Source organism: Malania oleifera, chromosome 4 (genome assembly GCF_029873635.1).
Source record: "Malania oleifera isolate guangnan ecotype guangnan chromosome 4, ASM2987363v1, whole genome shotgun sequence".
Classification (NCBI taxonomy): domain Eukaryota; kingdom Viridiplantae; phylum Streptophyta; class Magnoliopsida; order Santalales; family Ximeniaceae; genus Malania; species Malania oleifera.
Genome location: NC_080420.1, coordinates 4,013,865 through 4,030,421, shown reverse-complemented (window position 1 = coordinate 4,030,421; position 16,557 = coordinate 4,013,865). Strand labels below are relative to the sequence as shown.

Here is a 16,557-nt window from a genome sequence, read left to right as displayed (position 1 = left end):
AGATATTCAGATATGTATATATTAAATATTCAGTCAGTTATTCAGATTTTTAGATCAGTTTACAGTGCTATGGTTATTTCAAAATCATGGTAAAACAGTAATATAGAGATATCAGTAACTTATATAGTATCATACCCTGATGGACCAAATTCAGTCAGCAGAGCACGGTATCATAGCTATTTTCAATTCAGAGTGCAACCACATAACTCAAATAGTATGTAGATTTTCATCAGTCAATCATGTCTATGTTGTGGACAGGCTCGCCGCCAATTAGGGTTGAGGAGGCCGATTTGACTTCCAGAGTTTATTTGACTTATCCTAGTCAGCCAGCCAGTGATAGGTTCCACTTGTGGGTTGCACAACCCTATCATGAGGGGTTAAATCATGACTTTCAGTTATCCATTTAAGGAATTTTTCTCAGCTATTATATATATATATATATATATATATATATATATATATATATATCCAGATTTATAGAAACCATAGACATACCTATGAATATTAGAAGTATTAGGAATATAAAATTCAGAAAAACAGTTTATGTTAAGTAACATAGGTATGAGCTATACTGTATATTATTTATACGTGTTTTTTCAGATTCAGTTATTTAAGGTATTTCTAAATCAGATTTTACAAATATGTAAACTCACCTGCCACACACTAGAAATAGCATATTTCGTCTTACTAAGCATTGTCTCATCCCAATGATTTAACATTTTTTAGGTGATCGAGCTAGGCGAGCAGATCGATCAGACTCGCAGATAGAGGGGACTACAATACTACCCTATCTGAAGGATGAGTGTTTTTAGGAAGTCATTTTTGAGTAGTCCCTAGTTTTAGATGAGGGTATTTTGAGAATGGTTGTATAAGCTTATATTGGGAAAAATTTTGACACTTTGATATTGTATATATATTGATGTGGTTATATGTATTTTGTTTTTTGCTGCGTAGGCAGTTTATGGAGTCCCAGATTCCACGGTCCCTATCTCGTTCATGATGATGATTTGGTTTTTATATTGAAAGGTATTAGAGCAGTGAAATTTTACAGCTTTATAGTTTTTATATAAGTAGAAAAAAAAGGGTAGGAAAAATCAAGTCATTACAGAAGCGGATTTTACCGTTTACGCATCCGACTGGAGCACCTATTATATCACATTTAATGTATGCTGATGATATTGTCATTTTTGCTAATACTAGTAAAAAATATGTTAGTCAGTTAATGGAGGTAATCAAGGAATATGAAAGCTGGACGGGCCAAAAAGTGAATAAAGATAAATCAGCTATTTTTTTCTCAAAGAAGTTGGGTGCTCAGAGGAAGGGAGAAATTTTAAAAGAGACTGGTTTTATTGAAGGTAAATTTCCTTTTACATATTTGGGAGTGCTGATCGTGGATTGTAAATTGAAGGGTTATCATTTTGACCCTTTAATTCAAAAAATCAGTAAGAAAATTAAGGGCTGAAAAAGTAGACTGTTATCTCAAGGAAATCGTCTTGTTTTGTTGAGACATGTGCTGTAACAACTTGCTATTTAACTGGTTTTTATTTTTTTTATTTTTTTATGCTATAACATTTAATAACGTTCTGATACCAAACTGAACTAAACCCAACCATCAACCTAAATAGTGAGAAGCGAAAATCGAAAGAACATAACCATATATAATTATATACAATACCAGAGTGCTAAAAGGTTTCTTAAAATATATATATATGACTGTTCCCAAAAACACCCTTAACTGGGGCTAGGGCTATACAAAAATACACCCCAAAAATACTCACTCTACTGTCAGGCCAATACTGAGGCCCCTCTATCTGCGAGTTTGGTCTGCTCACCTACCTGGATTACCTGAAAAATGTTAAAGTAATGGGATGAGCCAACGAGTAGTAAGACAAAATATGCTATTGCTACTGTGTGGCAATTGAGTTACAATACTATGAAAATCTATTACTATATAATCATGTATCACTGAATCTGTAAATACAATACTAGTAATATAAATCATCACCTTTTTCCAGTTGCTTATCATATCTGTACTTTAGGTTTCTATTCAAAATACTTATAATATCAATATATATTTTCTGCCTCCATAAATCTGTATAAACATAGTAATAATAGAAAACTTCCCTATGGATAACTGTGTATCATGATTTAACCCCTCATGATAGGGTTGAGTGGCCCGTAGTCGGGATCTATCCTGGCTGGCCGTCCAGGATAAATCACTATACTCCATAGGTCTGATCAACCCTCCTCAACCCATAACTGATGGGGAGCCTGTCCACTCGTGGGCTCTATATGATCGACCTTATACCACGTATTATCTGAATAGGTGGTTGCATTCTATATACTTTATGTAGCTACGGTACCGTGCTCTGTAAACTATAATGGTCCAACGGGGTCTAATACTATATAATACATCTTTATATACAACTATCTGTTTTACCATGATTCTGTAATAACTGTATAAATTATGATGCTGTAGAAAATTGTATCTATATCAACTATGTTTCTGTAAGTAACTGTAAATCTGTATGTCATGGTACTGTAAAACTGTATAATCATGGTATTTTTGTTAGGGGTGTACACGGTTCGGTGCGGTTTGGTTTTGGCCAAAATCGAAAACCGAACCGAACTGTTCGGTTATGTCATTTCCGAACTGAAATCGAAACCGAACCGAAATTATGCTTTAATTGAAAACCGAAAATGTGGCGGTTCGGTTGTGGTTTTTTGATTTTAAACCGATTTTTTTCAAAAAAAATAACATTTATTTTTCATGAAGTAGTTGAAAATTTATTAAGCATTTTAATTTTTTATAGGGACCTATAATTTTAACAAAATAAAATATATTGGGCACTTTTAATGATAAAATATGTTGGTCACTTCTAAAATTAGAATTACATATCAATTCCACAATGTCCCAATCCTTAGGCACTTTTAATAATTAATTCTCTCTATCCCTAATTTCACAAAACGAGCAATGAAGCAAGCAAACATTCACAATAAACAAGAATATATATATATATATATATATATATATAAATATCCCAAATTACAAATACAAACTAGACATTCTAATTGTTCATCAATGGTTCAAAATTTTAATGAATTGAAGTAATCCACATCCTTCCATCCACATTGTTCCATCTTCAAGATTGTAGCTTTAATTCTCCAATATATCGATCATCATCATTCCTAATAAAATGAAACAATATAAAAGTTACAACAAGATGAAATTAAATTGACGATCAATGTTCAATTGTTCATAATACATAATCTTACCAATAAATCATCCATGCTTATTTGATCACACATTCTTCCATCTTCAAAATTATTACTTCAATTCTCCAATCTCGATGTAAACATCATTCCTAATAAAATGAAATAATATGAAAGTTATAACAAGATAAAATTAAATTGACTATCATTGTTCAATTGTTCATAATACATAATTTTACCAATAAATCATCCATGCCAATTTGATCAAATTCTGAAATGAATGAAAAAAAAAAAAAAAAAGTTAATGAATTAGAGAAAATAAATACAAAACAATAATTAAAATAAAACAACTAGAAAATGTGAAAAAGATGTCTTAAGAAATTATGTTTTACCTTTCTCAAGTTTATCAAGTTCTTCAAGGCTTTCTTCATAGTTCACTGGTAATGGTGAATTCCGCAACCAATCTTGAGAACATATAAGAGCCTCCACAATCTTAGGAGTCAATGATGTCCTAAAAGAATCAAGAACACGACCTCTCATACTAAATGCAAACTCAGAAGCAACAGTAGCTATGGGGATAGCCAAAACATCACGTGCCAACTGTGAAAGGATAGGAAACCTTGGATTATTTATCTTCCACCATCCTAAAATATCAAATTCTTGACTACCCTCTTCAGGTGCCTCAGAAAGATACCTCTCAAGATCACTCTTGCCTTCCCCACCTTCTTTTTCTGACCTATGCCTCTTGAATTTATCTAACATAACCATCATCATCTTCATTGTTGGTTCGTCATCATCCACCACATAGTCCATACCAGAGATACGACTAGAAGAACTAGAGCTAGCTTTGGTAGTTTTACCACTAGGTCCACTACATTGGAATTGTCTACCCCATTTTTATACTCATCATACATTGAAAAAATAACATCCTTCACCTTTTTACTCAAAATTGAAGATGTAGGATGAGGAAACAGTTCAGAAAGGCCCCAATCCACATACTCTAACTTGTATCGAGGATCAAGAATGGTGGCAACAAACATCATCATATTCAAATTTTTTGGATTCCCCCAATAATCATCATATTTATGTTTCATTTTGAATGCCATTTCACTTAATTCAAAATCATCACTTTTGCACCAATTTTCCAAAAAAGCATTAACCATGCAAATTTCATGGAAAAAAGTATTAGAAGTCACATAATTAGAACCAGAAACACGCAAAGTGAAGTGATAGAAACATCCTAAGAACTGCACCATCTTCCTCACATTATCCCAATCATCTTCCATTGGCTTTCCTTTTCCACCATCTTTTGAAAGATCAAGTGTAAAATCTCGGTCTTTTTCATCATATCTATCAAAAACTTTTTGAAATTTTTGAGCAGTGTCCAACATCATATATGTGGAATTCCATCTAGTAGGCACATCCAAACACAAATGTTTTTTACAATTAACCTTTTCCTCATCTGCACACTCTTTGAATTTAGCAGTTCTACCAGGTGATTGCCTAATATATTTTACTACTTGCCTAATTCGAAGTACAGAATCTCCCACAAGTTTTAATCCATCTTGCACAATTAAATTAATGATATGTGCAACACACCTCATGTGCATGAACTCACCATTGAGCACACTACCCTTCCAATTGTTCACCCTCCTCTTTAAGTAATTGATGGCCGTACCACTAGAACTTGCATTATCTACAGTAATAGTAAAAACTTTATCAATTCCCCAATCCAACAAAGCTTTCTCAATAGCAAAACCTAACACTTCCCCTCGATGACTAGGAACTGGACCAAAACTTAAAATTCTTTTATGTAACCTCCATTCAATGTCAACAAAATGTATAGTTAGACACATGTAACTAACATTCTGTAAAGATGTCCAAGTGTCTGTTGTAAGGCAAATTCGTTGACAATTATGTTTCAAAATTTTTTTCAATTTCTTCTTCTCTTCTCTCTATAAAAGAAGACAATCCCTTGCCACTGTCACTCGTGATGGAACCTTAAATTTAGGTTCCATGAGGCTACAAAAATATTTAAAACCTTGTCCCTCCATAAATCTGAATGGTAGTTCATCCACTATCACCATATATGCTAAAGCTTTTCTAAGAATATTAGCATCATACTTTTGACATGTTAACTGTTTTTCTTCCATTTTTGTCTCTGGTTTGAAGTTGATTTGGGATTGATTACGATCATGAGGTCTCTTATAGGGATACTTAGCACATAAATTCAAATGATTCCACAAAGCTCGTGTTCCATTCCTTCTTGAATCAGCACAAAACACTTTAGGACAATATTTACACTGAGCTTTGACCTTTGCAGTGTTATCAACACATAATCTAGTAAAATGATCCCATACCTCTGATCTTGATTTAAATTTCCTCTTCTCACCCAATTCTATTCCTGCAACAACATTATTTATTGATTCTGTATTCATGCTTGGACTTGGACTTGGACTTGGACTCGGGCATGAGCTCAGACAAGGAGTTGTATTAAGACTTGCGTTGTCCCCAAATTCAGACATCTATAAAAATCATAGATAAGTGCAAATTTATTAGATGAGACATGTTTAAAATGACAAAACAAAAAATTAATTAATTATATGCTTATTTTTGTCTATAAATCAAATAACAATTAATACATATGAATAAAATAATAACATTTAAAATATTATTATAAAAAATAAAAATTATTATAATTAATTTACTTAATTACTATAGTTTAAAAATAGGAGCAATTTTATCATACATGACAACAAAAAAATATTCAAAACATTTTCTATATATTATTTATTCTCTCTTGAAAAATTTAGAAAATTTATGAATATTTTTTTTTATTATATTTTAAATTCACATAGCTATTTTTCTTTAATTTTGATTTTGATTTACATATAACAATAAATAATTTGATCCACAAAATTACTTTCAGAAACCAAAAAACTAGGCATCAACTTCGATTTTCAATTTTTTTGAAAACAGTTATTGTTTGAAAAAATAAACTAAATAATAAATTAGTAATATAAACAAAAAATATAAAACAGAGAAAACATATAAAACTAAAACTAAACTATAAAATAGAGAAAATAGAAAATATAAAACAAAGAAAATAAATAAAACTAAACTTACAGCTTATGCCATACAGTTACAGGCTACAACAGCAGCAGCAGATGCAGGTGGTGCGGACTGAAGTCACGGGAGCTAGGAGAGAGGTAGAGCTGCAGGCGCACGGCGGCACAGCGCAACAGAGACGAGACTCGAGAGAGTGAGTCTGTGAGAGTCTGAGAGACGACTTAGACGAGGCCGGACGAGTGACAGACTCATAGCGAGAGGCGAGAGCCGAGAAGAGAAGAAGAAAAATGAGGAAGGAGGAGGAGGAGGGGGCGGAGGCGGGAGGCACGCACGGCGGACAGCACACAACCGGTTGACAGAGTCACAGACTCACAGGCTCACAGCGAGAGCCGAGAAGATCAGCAGAGATGAAGAAAACTGAGGAAAGAAGAGGAGGGTGGAGGCACACTGGCCGGCGGTCACTGCGCACACACGGCGCTCACAGATTCACAGTGAAGAATCTGAAGATGAAGAATTGAGGAATGAGGCTTGAGGAAGACGAAGAGGAGGAGGCGGGAGGGAAGCAGCGGCGTGAAATTGAAAACTGAAAAAGGTGAGTAGGTGACCGTGAAAAGTGAAATGAAAAGGTGAAAAGTGAAAATAATGATTAAAAATTAAAACCCTAAGCACGTGTGTGTGTGTGTTCCCGTGTCTATGTATAATATGACTATATATAATTATATTTATGAATATCGGTTTTTCGATTTTTCAGTTCGGTTTAAACCTGAAACCGAAACCGAATTTTTTAATATTTGCAAACCGCAACCGGAACTGAAAACTAAAAAACTGAACCGTTTATTGTTTCGGTGCGGTTTCGGTGCGGTTTTCGGTAATTTTTGTACACCCCTAATTTCTGTAATTGTTGTAAACTATATCCACTGTCTGTATATTCTGTAAAACATAACCCAGGAAAATACTGTAAAATATATTTTTGTACTATATCTATATTCTCAAGCAGCACAATAATTTTAAAGCATATTAATCATACTTGATAAATTGTATAAATCTCAGCAGTGAATAATACTCTGGTAGAATGTTTATAATTTTATACTGAAATCATACTCAAATAACCTAGCATAGCGTATTTCCCTTTCCTATTTTCTACTAAAAACCCCTATTGAGATGGGTTCTACACCCGCAGAAATCTCCACTCAACACCTTGAAAACCATATATTCCAAAATAAAACGTCACTATTTCTACGTCTATAGTATTTCCTACAACTGTTGGGAAGCCAAATTTCAACAAAAAAGGTCTTACACTAATTCTAAGGAGAAATTCAACTTGATTCCCTTGGCAATCCATACCAGCAGGCTTGAAGAGAACTCTGCCAGGAACGTCGTGGTGGCCTCAGATCGTCAATCCGATGACAAGCGAGGCCAATCGAAGAAAATTGGAAGAGAAACCGTAGGGGAGGAAGAGAGGGTTTCTTGGCTGAAATTTTCTGCGTAAAATCCGAGTTTAGCACTATTTATATTGCAGGATTCGTCAACGAGCCACGTCACCTCGTCGACGAGTCCTGTAGAAAGTTTGTCGACGAACTTGCACCCTCATCGACAAATTTCAGACTTCCAAAAATCCTTCTCTCGGTTTCTTCTCGTCGACAAGACGAGACCTCGTTGACGAGATCCTAAAGTACCCTCGTCGACGAGGCCTGGGAAATTTTCTTGGAATTTTCACCTCCAAAAATGCAATGTCGTCAAAGATGTCGGCTGCCTCATTCTGTTACTATTTCCATTTTCCTTCTCTTTATTATTTTAAATATCATTATTCTTCGGGTCGTTACATGTGCTTTCGAGCATGTCACTGCATCTGTTAGCTGTTCTAAATGCCCCAAAACTGGTGATAAAAAATATACAAGGTATGTTTGCCTCTTTTTTCTAGGGATTTAAGGATGGGAAGAAAACATGAAATGGAGGGCTTGGAAGAAATTGTGTGTTCCTGTGGAGGAGGGGGGCATAAGAGTAAGGGACATTTCAAAAGTGCAACGGTCGTTGTTTATGAAGTTTGCTTGGCAGTTATTAACACAAAATTCTTTATAGGCTAGATTTTTTTAAAGCTAAATAGTTAAAGGAGGACATATTGTTCTTTATAGGCCACATGGATCGGATTCTTCTTTTTAGAAGAAAATTCTACAGTGTTTTCCTGAGTTGTTAAGTAAATCTAAGTGGAAGGTTAGAGAAGGAGATGTAAAATTGTGGTATAATAAGTTTCTGGATTTGGGACCTTTGTTTTCAGAATTTGCAAATGGTGCACATTCACATATCAGATTAAAATATTTGGTTATTAATAATGTGTGGGATGTGAAAAATTTGCAAAGTATTCTGGGTTTTAATAAAGCGGAAGAAGTGATGGGAAGAGTTGAGAAACTTTGAAACGCTTCAGACATCCTGTTGTGGCTCCCGGAAAAAAATGGTTGCTTTAATACAAAGTCGGCATAGAATGGTATCAGTGTTAGAGCTCCAAAGTTTGATTTGGCAAAGTGGGTTTTGAACAAATGGTTACCGAAAAAAATTGCTATCTATATGTGGAAGACTGCTTTTGAGTGCTTAAATGTTAATGAAAATGTGAGAAGGGTGAGGGTATCACTTGCTTCGGCATGTGATTATTGTGAGATGAGGCAATCAGAAAATGTGGAGCATGTTTTGAATAAGGGAGATCTTGCAGCTGATGTATGGAGGAAGGTTTCGGTAGAGGTAGGTATACTGTTCCTTAGGCATCAAAGTTGGAAAGAAAGAGTCCAAATGTGGTTTAATAGGGCTTCTAGATACTCTCAATTGGGAACATTGATGGGTTTGATTCCTTATTTAGTAGTTTGGAGATTATGGAGAAGGAGATGTGTGACTATAAGGGAGAGGAAATCAGAGAGTAGTACAGATGTGTGGTTGTCCATTAAGAATTGGGTGGGGGTTTTGAGTGAGAACATGACAATTATGGCTTATTTAAATGATGCTGATGTTCGGATTTTGTAGAATCTAGAGGTGCAGATTGTGAATAAAAAGAATAAAACTATGCAAGTTGTGAGATAGCTAAAACCGATGTAAGGGAAGTTGAAACTAAATTTGGATGGGAGCAACTTAGGGAACCCAGGGCTGGGGGGTGGTGGTGGCATCCTTAGAGACTCTACAGGTTCTTTTATTGTTGGTTTTTCAAAATATTTTGGTTCTTATTCTAATAATGAAGCTGAATTGAGAACAGTGATGGAAGGAATAAACCTTTGCAAACAATTGGGTCATACCAATATTGACATTGAATGTGATTCGAATATTGTAGTAAATTGGATAAGATCTAGGTAATGCTCTATATGGTATTTGTGCAACTTGTATTGGAGGGAGTAAATTTTTCTATAAATCATTTTTATAGATAAGGGAATAAAGTGACAGATGCGTTAGCTCGACAAGATGGCATGGGGAGGAATAGTTTGTTTACAAATAGTAGTCAACTTCTTAGAGTTATCAAAGGTATATATAAATTGGATAAAATAGGTACCGCTTATATGAGATATGTTTAGTTGGTTTCCTTTTGGTATTAGTATATGCTTGTTTTCTTCTTTTGTTTGGTTTGATGCATGGGGTGTTTTTTATTTATTTATTATGTAAATCCCAAGTGTTCTTTTGTTTCTATGGTATTCATTCGGTATAAGTGAGAGTTATTAATAAAATAAAGAAAGGAGGTGTCGCTCTCTTTTACCAAAAAAAAAAAAAAGAAAAAAAAATCTTTATCAACAGATATAACTAGAATATTTGAAACCAAAAACTAAGATGGGAATCGAGCTATGAATAACAGCTATGTGCCCTTATGTTTACTGCAATCTCATTTTTTCTACAGATATAACAAGTTTATTCTGAACCACAAACTAAGATGGGATCCTGTGGGTTAGCCGTCGATGAGTGGAAGAGTTTGACAAAGTTCAATATTAGAAACTGATTCTTGAAGTTCAAGATCAGAAACCAACTCTGAGGGAGTAGAGGGTATCATTAAGTGGTCGCTGAGGAAGCCCCATGTGAACTTCCCAGCACAATCCATCACCATGGAAACCATGCTTATCAGAAAGCAGATGAGCCATTGCTTACAATTCAATGTTGCATTACCTGCAATTCTATGTGCTATCTCGATAAATGCCAGCTGAAATGCTACAATGGTGAAAACACCAACCCATAACCAGTGGTTCCGATGCATACCTTTAAAAATGTTCTTCTTCTCCAGTTCTCTTGCATTGAATATATTGAAAACCTGATAGAGAACAAAAATATTGAAGATCATTATTTGTTTTACTTTCTGACTGATACTCGGTATAGCCTGTCCTTTGAATTGAAAGGTCACTAAAATGACAGGCTGAGATAAAGCTTGGATGGCTATGTTTCTCCACATCACCTTGCTTATAAGCGGTTCACTTGGACATATAGGTCCCTTTTTCATTTGTTCTTCTGTTGGTGGCTCTGTCAAAAGAGCGAAACCACCTAGAACGGGCACAACCAGGTTTGCATACAAAAATTGAATTGATGTCATTGGCAAGTCCCCCAGGAATAATATGACAACGGGGTTGGTCAACATCCCTGCAATGATCATAATAAGCTCAAATTGAATAAACTTTCTAATGTTTCCATACAGACATCTTCCACTCTGCAAAATGGTGGGCAAAAAACTGAAATGGCTATTGTATAGTACGATGTCAGAACTTTCCTCCACCATCTCAGTGTTCCAGGTCCTAATTGCAATCCCCACATCAGCTTTTTTTAGTGCTGGAGTCTCATTTGTTCCAAAACCAATTACTGCAACTATATGGCCTTTCTGATTCAAACATTCCACCAGAAGGTCCCTGTCATGAGGGTTGGAGTTCCGAATCACAGAGATTTGATTTACCATATTCAACCGCTCTTCATCAGTGCAGTTTCGAAAATTTTCACCTTCAAGCACCATCGCATTTGAGTTAGGCCCAAGAATTCCAGCATTTTCGGCTGTGGCGTCTAATGCCACTAGATTGTCCTCTGAGATCAGTATGATGCCAACTCCACTGGTTCTACAAGCTTCCATTGCTTTTCTGACTTCTGTCCAATACATGTCCCTTAGGCCCATCAGTCCTATCAAGATTAAATTATTCGCTTCGAGTTTTGGGAAATCAATTTGCTTGAATGCGTATGCGACAGTTTTGAGATGTTTGGATTGCATATGCCCAATGGCTTCTTCAAAAGCCATCCTTTTGTCCTCATCCATCTCATTTGTTTCTCCTGCACTATCATAATAGTGTGAGCACATAGCCAATATTGTTTTTGCAGGTCCTTTCCAATGCAAGAAGATGTTGGTTTTGCCATCTTTGTTCATCCTTACACAAACTCCACTTCCTTCTTCATTAGAGTTCAATACTTCAGTCTCAAGGATCTCATGTTCCTGCTCAAAAATCTCCGTATCCATGCCCAAATTCTTTCTGGCCCAGGTACAGAGCGGGTCCTTTTTTGAGCTACGAGGGCTCTGGGGAATAAAATGGGTGTGCTGATTCCATTTCGCAGAGCTTCACCAACGTTAGCAAGTTTTGCAGAGTCTGAGTCTTCCATGATATATTCTTCACAAATGTAGCACGTATCAACTTCTGGTGGGTGTGATGTTAGCCTACCAATGCAGATTTCAATGAGGATTTTTGTAACGGAGCTTATGTCGACCCAAGCTAAAGGGTGCCGAGCAAAGGCCTTTTTGGACATTTTCCTGTTCCAGTAAGTGATGGCAACCATAATGATGAAAGGTAATCCTTCCACTATCCCTACAAACAACGTGATTAGAGATGTTGTCAAGAAGTTAATATTGACTTTTTGTTTCATAACAACATTCTTGACAGCTTCCATGAACTCCTCAATTGGAGTTGGTTTTCCCTTAAAGTCTGGGTTTCCAGATTCATCGTTTTCCTTTCCTAGCTTAAAGCGAACATATAATACTATGAGGTTGATAATGGAGCTTAGCAGCCCAATAACTTGCATGCGAGCATTCACCTTGTCAAGTTGAGTTTGTAAGGGGGTTTTGTTAGTAGCATGCGTTACCTTGCTCATCATCTCACCCCGAGGTGTGTTCAATCCCATGGATGTCACAAGCATGGAACCATTCCCATTACTCACCTTTGCACCATGGAACAAAAATGGGTTTTCATTATTAATATCACACTTTGATCCATCATCCAATTCTAAGTAATCAGAGGATATGAGCAAACCATCAGCAGGAACCTTACATCCCTTCTCTAAGACAACAACTTCACCCACCGAAACATCAGTTATAGAGATCTGCTGCTGGCATCCCCCTCTCAAGACGCTGACTACTATTTCCTTCTCCTTTGACAGCTTCTGCCTTCCAGGTGACCATGGCGCATTTTCATACCAGAAGTTCCTTATTGAAGAAACTAATAAAAGTATGAGGACAGCGATAATTATCATGACCCCTGTGCGCCAGCCCGTTCGTGGGCCTTCCTCTTGGACGCCAAAGCACAGTGACAGAACCGCAGACAGCAGCAGGAGACCAATGATAAGGTTGTTGGAAGCTTTTAATAGGGAGTGAAAGAAGCTGCTTGCCAGAGCTTTTGTTTTGCAGCGCAGGCTGGCTGCACATCGAAAGCAAGGAACTTCCCTACCACCAGGGAGTCCATTGCTTAAATCAGTTTTGAGAGCCTCTGCGATTCCTTGGACGCCTCCAAATTCACGAAGGGACCTCAAGTCCCTTCTCTTGACGATACTGGCTATGTTTTCGTGTGCGAGCTCTATGTAGCCAGAATGGACAATCAGGGACACTTGAGAGGAAACGGACATAATTTCTGTAATCCCTGCAGTCTGTTTCCAGTTACCAAAATTTCTTTATTAATCATACAGATGATAAACAAACAAAATTTAATTCGACTGTTTAACTCAAGTATCTGCAAATATATGAGTACAGATGCTTCAACAAAACTTTAGGATGGATCATATATGTGGGTTAAGTGCATAAAAACACATGCTATAAAAGGAATTTGATACTTCGATTTCTTCAAAATTTGTGGGCAAACTCACAGGGCTTTGTGCAGGGGTCTGGGCGGTAATGGTGATTTCATTGAACATTCGATACACCTTCAGGGCCAAAACCATCTTTCGCCAAAGCGCTCTCCCACTCCCACTTCCAGCTGATGATTTCCCTCCGAGGATCACCACCCCTGCGTGCTCGCCATGGCTTTTTAATTTCTCATTCGACTCCGCCTATATATACTTGAATGCAGAGCAAATTCATTGATATCCATATTTGAGAGCTTGGATTTTAGTTTGTATGAATTAGTTTCTATCTCGAATTTTACCCAAATTCAGTCAAAATTCATCTGCACTTCCCACTTCAAAACCTGCGACAAAGGGGAAAAGGAGAGCAAGACAGAGAGAGAATGAAGTAGGGGACAAACTTAAAGGGGTGTGTGGGGGAGGAGTGCATGCGATGGGGATGAGTGGAGCATCATGAGATGGAAGTCTTCCTCCTTTGAGGAGCACGCAAGACGCCCTTAAGGGCAAAAGGATGCTCGGCCACATTACCACCACGCACTGCCGCCCACGCATCCTCTCTCTCTATCTGTTCCGGAGGGCAGTAAATATACGTCAGTAGGATCGGGTTTTTTTTTTTCTTTTTTTTTTGTCCGATGTCGCTGCTCACGGGGCCGGAAAATGAAGTAACGTATTGGACGAATGGAGAAGGGTAGCATGAAGATGAAGCTTTACGCGGTTTACAACAGTAAAGAGCAGAAGATTGATCAGAGGGTGTATAAGAACCGAGCAAGTTCTAAAACGATCGATGGGTCTATGAGAGCAGAGCAAATTTTCCAATGGGCAGATCAAGTGGGAAGCTGCAGGGAAAGCACACATCCCTAATTCCCAATTTCCATAGTTTCAGGTTGGTGAGGCTCCATGCACGGAAAATTTATTGAGACTTGCTTCTAGTATGTTTGTAAATATTTGGGTGTGTTCAAAAGACATCCCTCCCAGGTATCAAAAATATTACAAACCTTTTCAGGTGTTCAAAAGATACAATTCTCCCCAAAACACTTTTTTTTTTTTTTTTTTTTTGGGTAACATACAAGGAAATTTTGCTATCTTTTTAAGTAACATCAAGAGAAGTTTTTGGAATTCTTGAAACCTCTAGACTTATGACAAGTCTCCAAATTTTTTGAAAACTTGGACATCAGTATTTTTTTGTCAAACATCAAGGGAAATAAGTGTCTTTCGTCCTTATTATTATTATTATTATTATAAAGACAAAAAACATTCACCTCTCCTAAGGTTTATCAAAAAGACAGAAACCTCCCTAAGGTTTTAAAATGTCAGAACCTTCTATAAGTTTTAAAAATGTTACTGATCTCTCCTGAGATTTGCCAAAAAAGATGAAAACTTTCCACAAAAGAACATGCGTTTTTACAAAATACAAGAGGTTTGTGTCAAGGGAGGTTCTTAAAATCTTTGAAACCTCGAGGAAAATTCTTGAAATCTTTTAAACATCAAGGGAGGTCATTGTATTTTTGCCAAACTCAGGGGAGGTTAGTCTTTTTTGCCCTTATTATTATTATTATTATTATTATTATTATTATTATTATTATTATTATTGTCTTCTAAAAAGAATAATAGAAAATTTAAAATATCTCATAATGAATGGTACAAAAGGAAAAAGAGCATTCTATGGTTCAACCATTTTAGATTTGACTCAACAAGAATGTTGTGGAAATCCAGTATAGGATGCATAGCTAAATTTGTAAATCACAGCAATTGCTAAAACACCAAGACAACACGACCAGTATATATGAAAGCAAATAAAGAGACAAACCATATGCTTTTCTACTTCCTTTGTTTATGAGCTCTATCAAGTATAAGAGCCACACACACAAATACAACAACCTCCACCTTGGCGATTATACGCCCCTTAGGAGAAGCTGAAAAACATATTTGATTGCTTTGCCTTGATCTTAGAATGCTCGGTTGGGTTTATCTCCCTTCTATCGCTTGGAGACATGAAGTAAGTTCAAGTAATGCTTGAACTTTTCACTAGTGACCGGTTTTGTCAAAATATTCATTGCATTGTGAGATATATGAACTTTCTTCGATATAAGTTCACCTAAAGTAATCAATTCCCAAACCCTATAGAATCTCACATCAATATGCTTGGTTCAAGCATGGTACACTTGATTCTTTGCTAAGTAAATAGCACTCTAACTATCACAACGTAGCACAACCCCATCTTGCTATAAGCCCAGTTCTTGAACCAAATCGGTAAGTCATAAGGCGTCCTTTGCAATTTTGGCAACTATCATATATTCAACTTCAGTTGTGGACAATGTCACCAGAGATTGAACCATGGATCTCCAACATATAGGTCATCCTACAAGGGTAAAAATATAACCCATTGTAGACCTTCTGTCATCCATATCTTATGCATAATCAGCATCTACAAACCCCATGACTGAATGACTACCTTATTGCTTGTCGAATATGATGTCATACCTCGATATACCCCATAAGTATCTATAGATCCACTTTATAGCTTCCCAACATTGTCTTCCTGGATTAGAGATAAACTTACTCACCACACTCATAGCATGTGCCAAGTTTTGTCTCGTACATACCATGACATACATTAAACTCCCCACGATGTTTGCATAGGGGACCTTTGATATGTCTCGGATATTCTCATCCGTACTTGGGCAATCTGTAGTAGACAACTTAAAATGACTCACTAGAGGTGTACATACTGATTTTGCATCAGCCATATTAAACCTATCTAACACCTTCTCCACATAACCACCCTGAGATAACCATAACCTCCCTACAGTTTTGTCCCAGTAAATCTCCATCCCAAGTATCTTCTTGGCTGAACCAAGACCTTTCATGTCAAACTCTTTATGCAATAGTTCATTTAACTGATTTACCTCAGTTAAATCTTTTGTGGCTATTGACTTGTCATCAACATACAATAACAAAAAAAATAAGAAAACCATCATCAAGCTTATTCACATACATGCAGCAATCACAGTCACATTTTTCTAGCTAATCTTCATCATATAGGAATCAAATCTTTTATACCATTGCCTCGGAGACTGTTTCAACCCATAAAGAGATTTCTTCAACTTGCAAACTAAGTTTTCTTTCCTTGGTTCACTAAATCCCTCTAGCTACACCATATAAATTTGTTCGTCCAAGTCACTATGAAGAAATGTTGTCTTGACATCCATTTGTTCCAAATGAATATCATAATGAGCTTCC

At 36.4% G+C, this 16,557-nt stretch overlaps 2 protein-coding genes across 2 annotated transcripts; both read right to left on the bottom strand.

The window, feature by feature from the left end:
- Positions 1–10,195: 10,195 nt before the first annotated feature.
- Positions 10,196–11,641, bottom strand: LOC131152994 (putative calcium-transporting ATPase 13, plasma membrane-type). Its single transcript, XM_058104995.1, has one exon. The coding sequence runs from the start codon at positions 11,639–11,641 to the stop codon at positions 10,196–10,198; it is 1,446 nt and encodes a 481-aa protein (XP_057960978.1).
- A 35-nt stretch (positions 11,642–11,676) lies between these two features.
- On the bottom strand, positions 11,677–16,148 carry LOC131152992 (putative calcium-transporting ATPase 13, plasma membrane-type). The gene is made up of 3 exons (XM_058104994.1): positions 16,047–16,148; positions 13,342–13,524; positions 11,677–13,125 (listed from the first exon to the last, which is right to left on the bottom strand). The coding sequence occupies exons 1-3, from the start codon at positions 16,146–16,148 to the stop codon at positions 11,677–11,679; spliced, it is 1,734 nt and encodes a 577-aa protein (XP_057960977.1).
- Positions 16,149–16,557: the final 409 nt, after the last annotated feature.

Coding starts and splice junctions, on each gene's coding strand:
- LOC131152992 (XM_058104994.1), bottom strand. CDS start 16,148: ATGGAGATTTACTGGGACAAAACTGTAGGGAGGTTATGGTTATCTCAG. Junction 13,525..16,046: donor ATATGGCTGATGCAAAATCA/GTATGTACACCT, acceptor AAGTATATATAG/GCGGAGTCGAATGAGAAATT. Junction 13,126..13,341: donor AGACCCCTGCACAAAGCCCT/GTGAGTTTGCCC, acceptor AACTGGAAACAG/ACTGCAGGGATTACAGAAAT.
- LOC131152994 (XM_058104995.1), bottom strand. CDS start 11,641: ATGAACAAAGATGGCAAAACCAACATCTTCTTGCATTGGAAAGGACCT.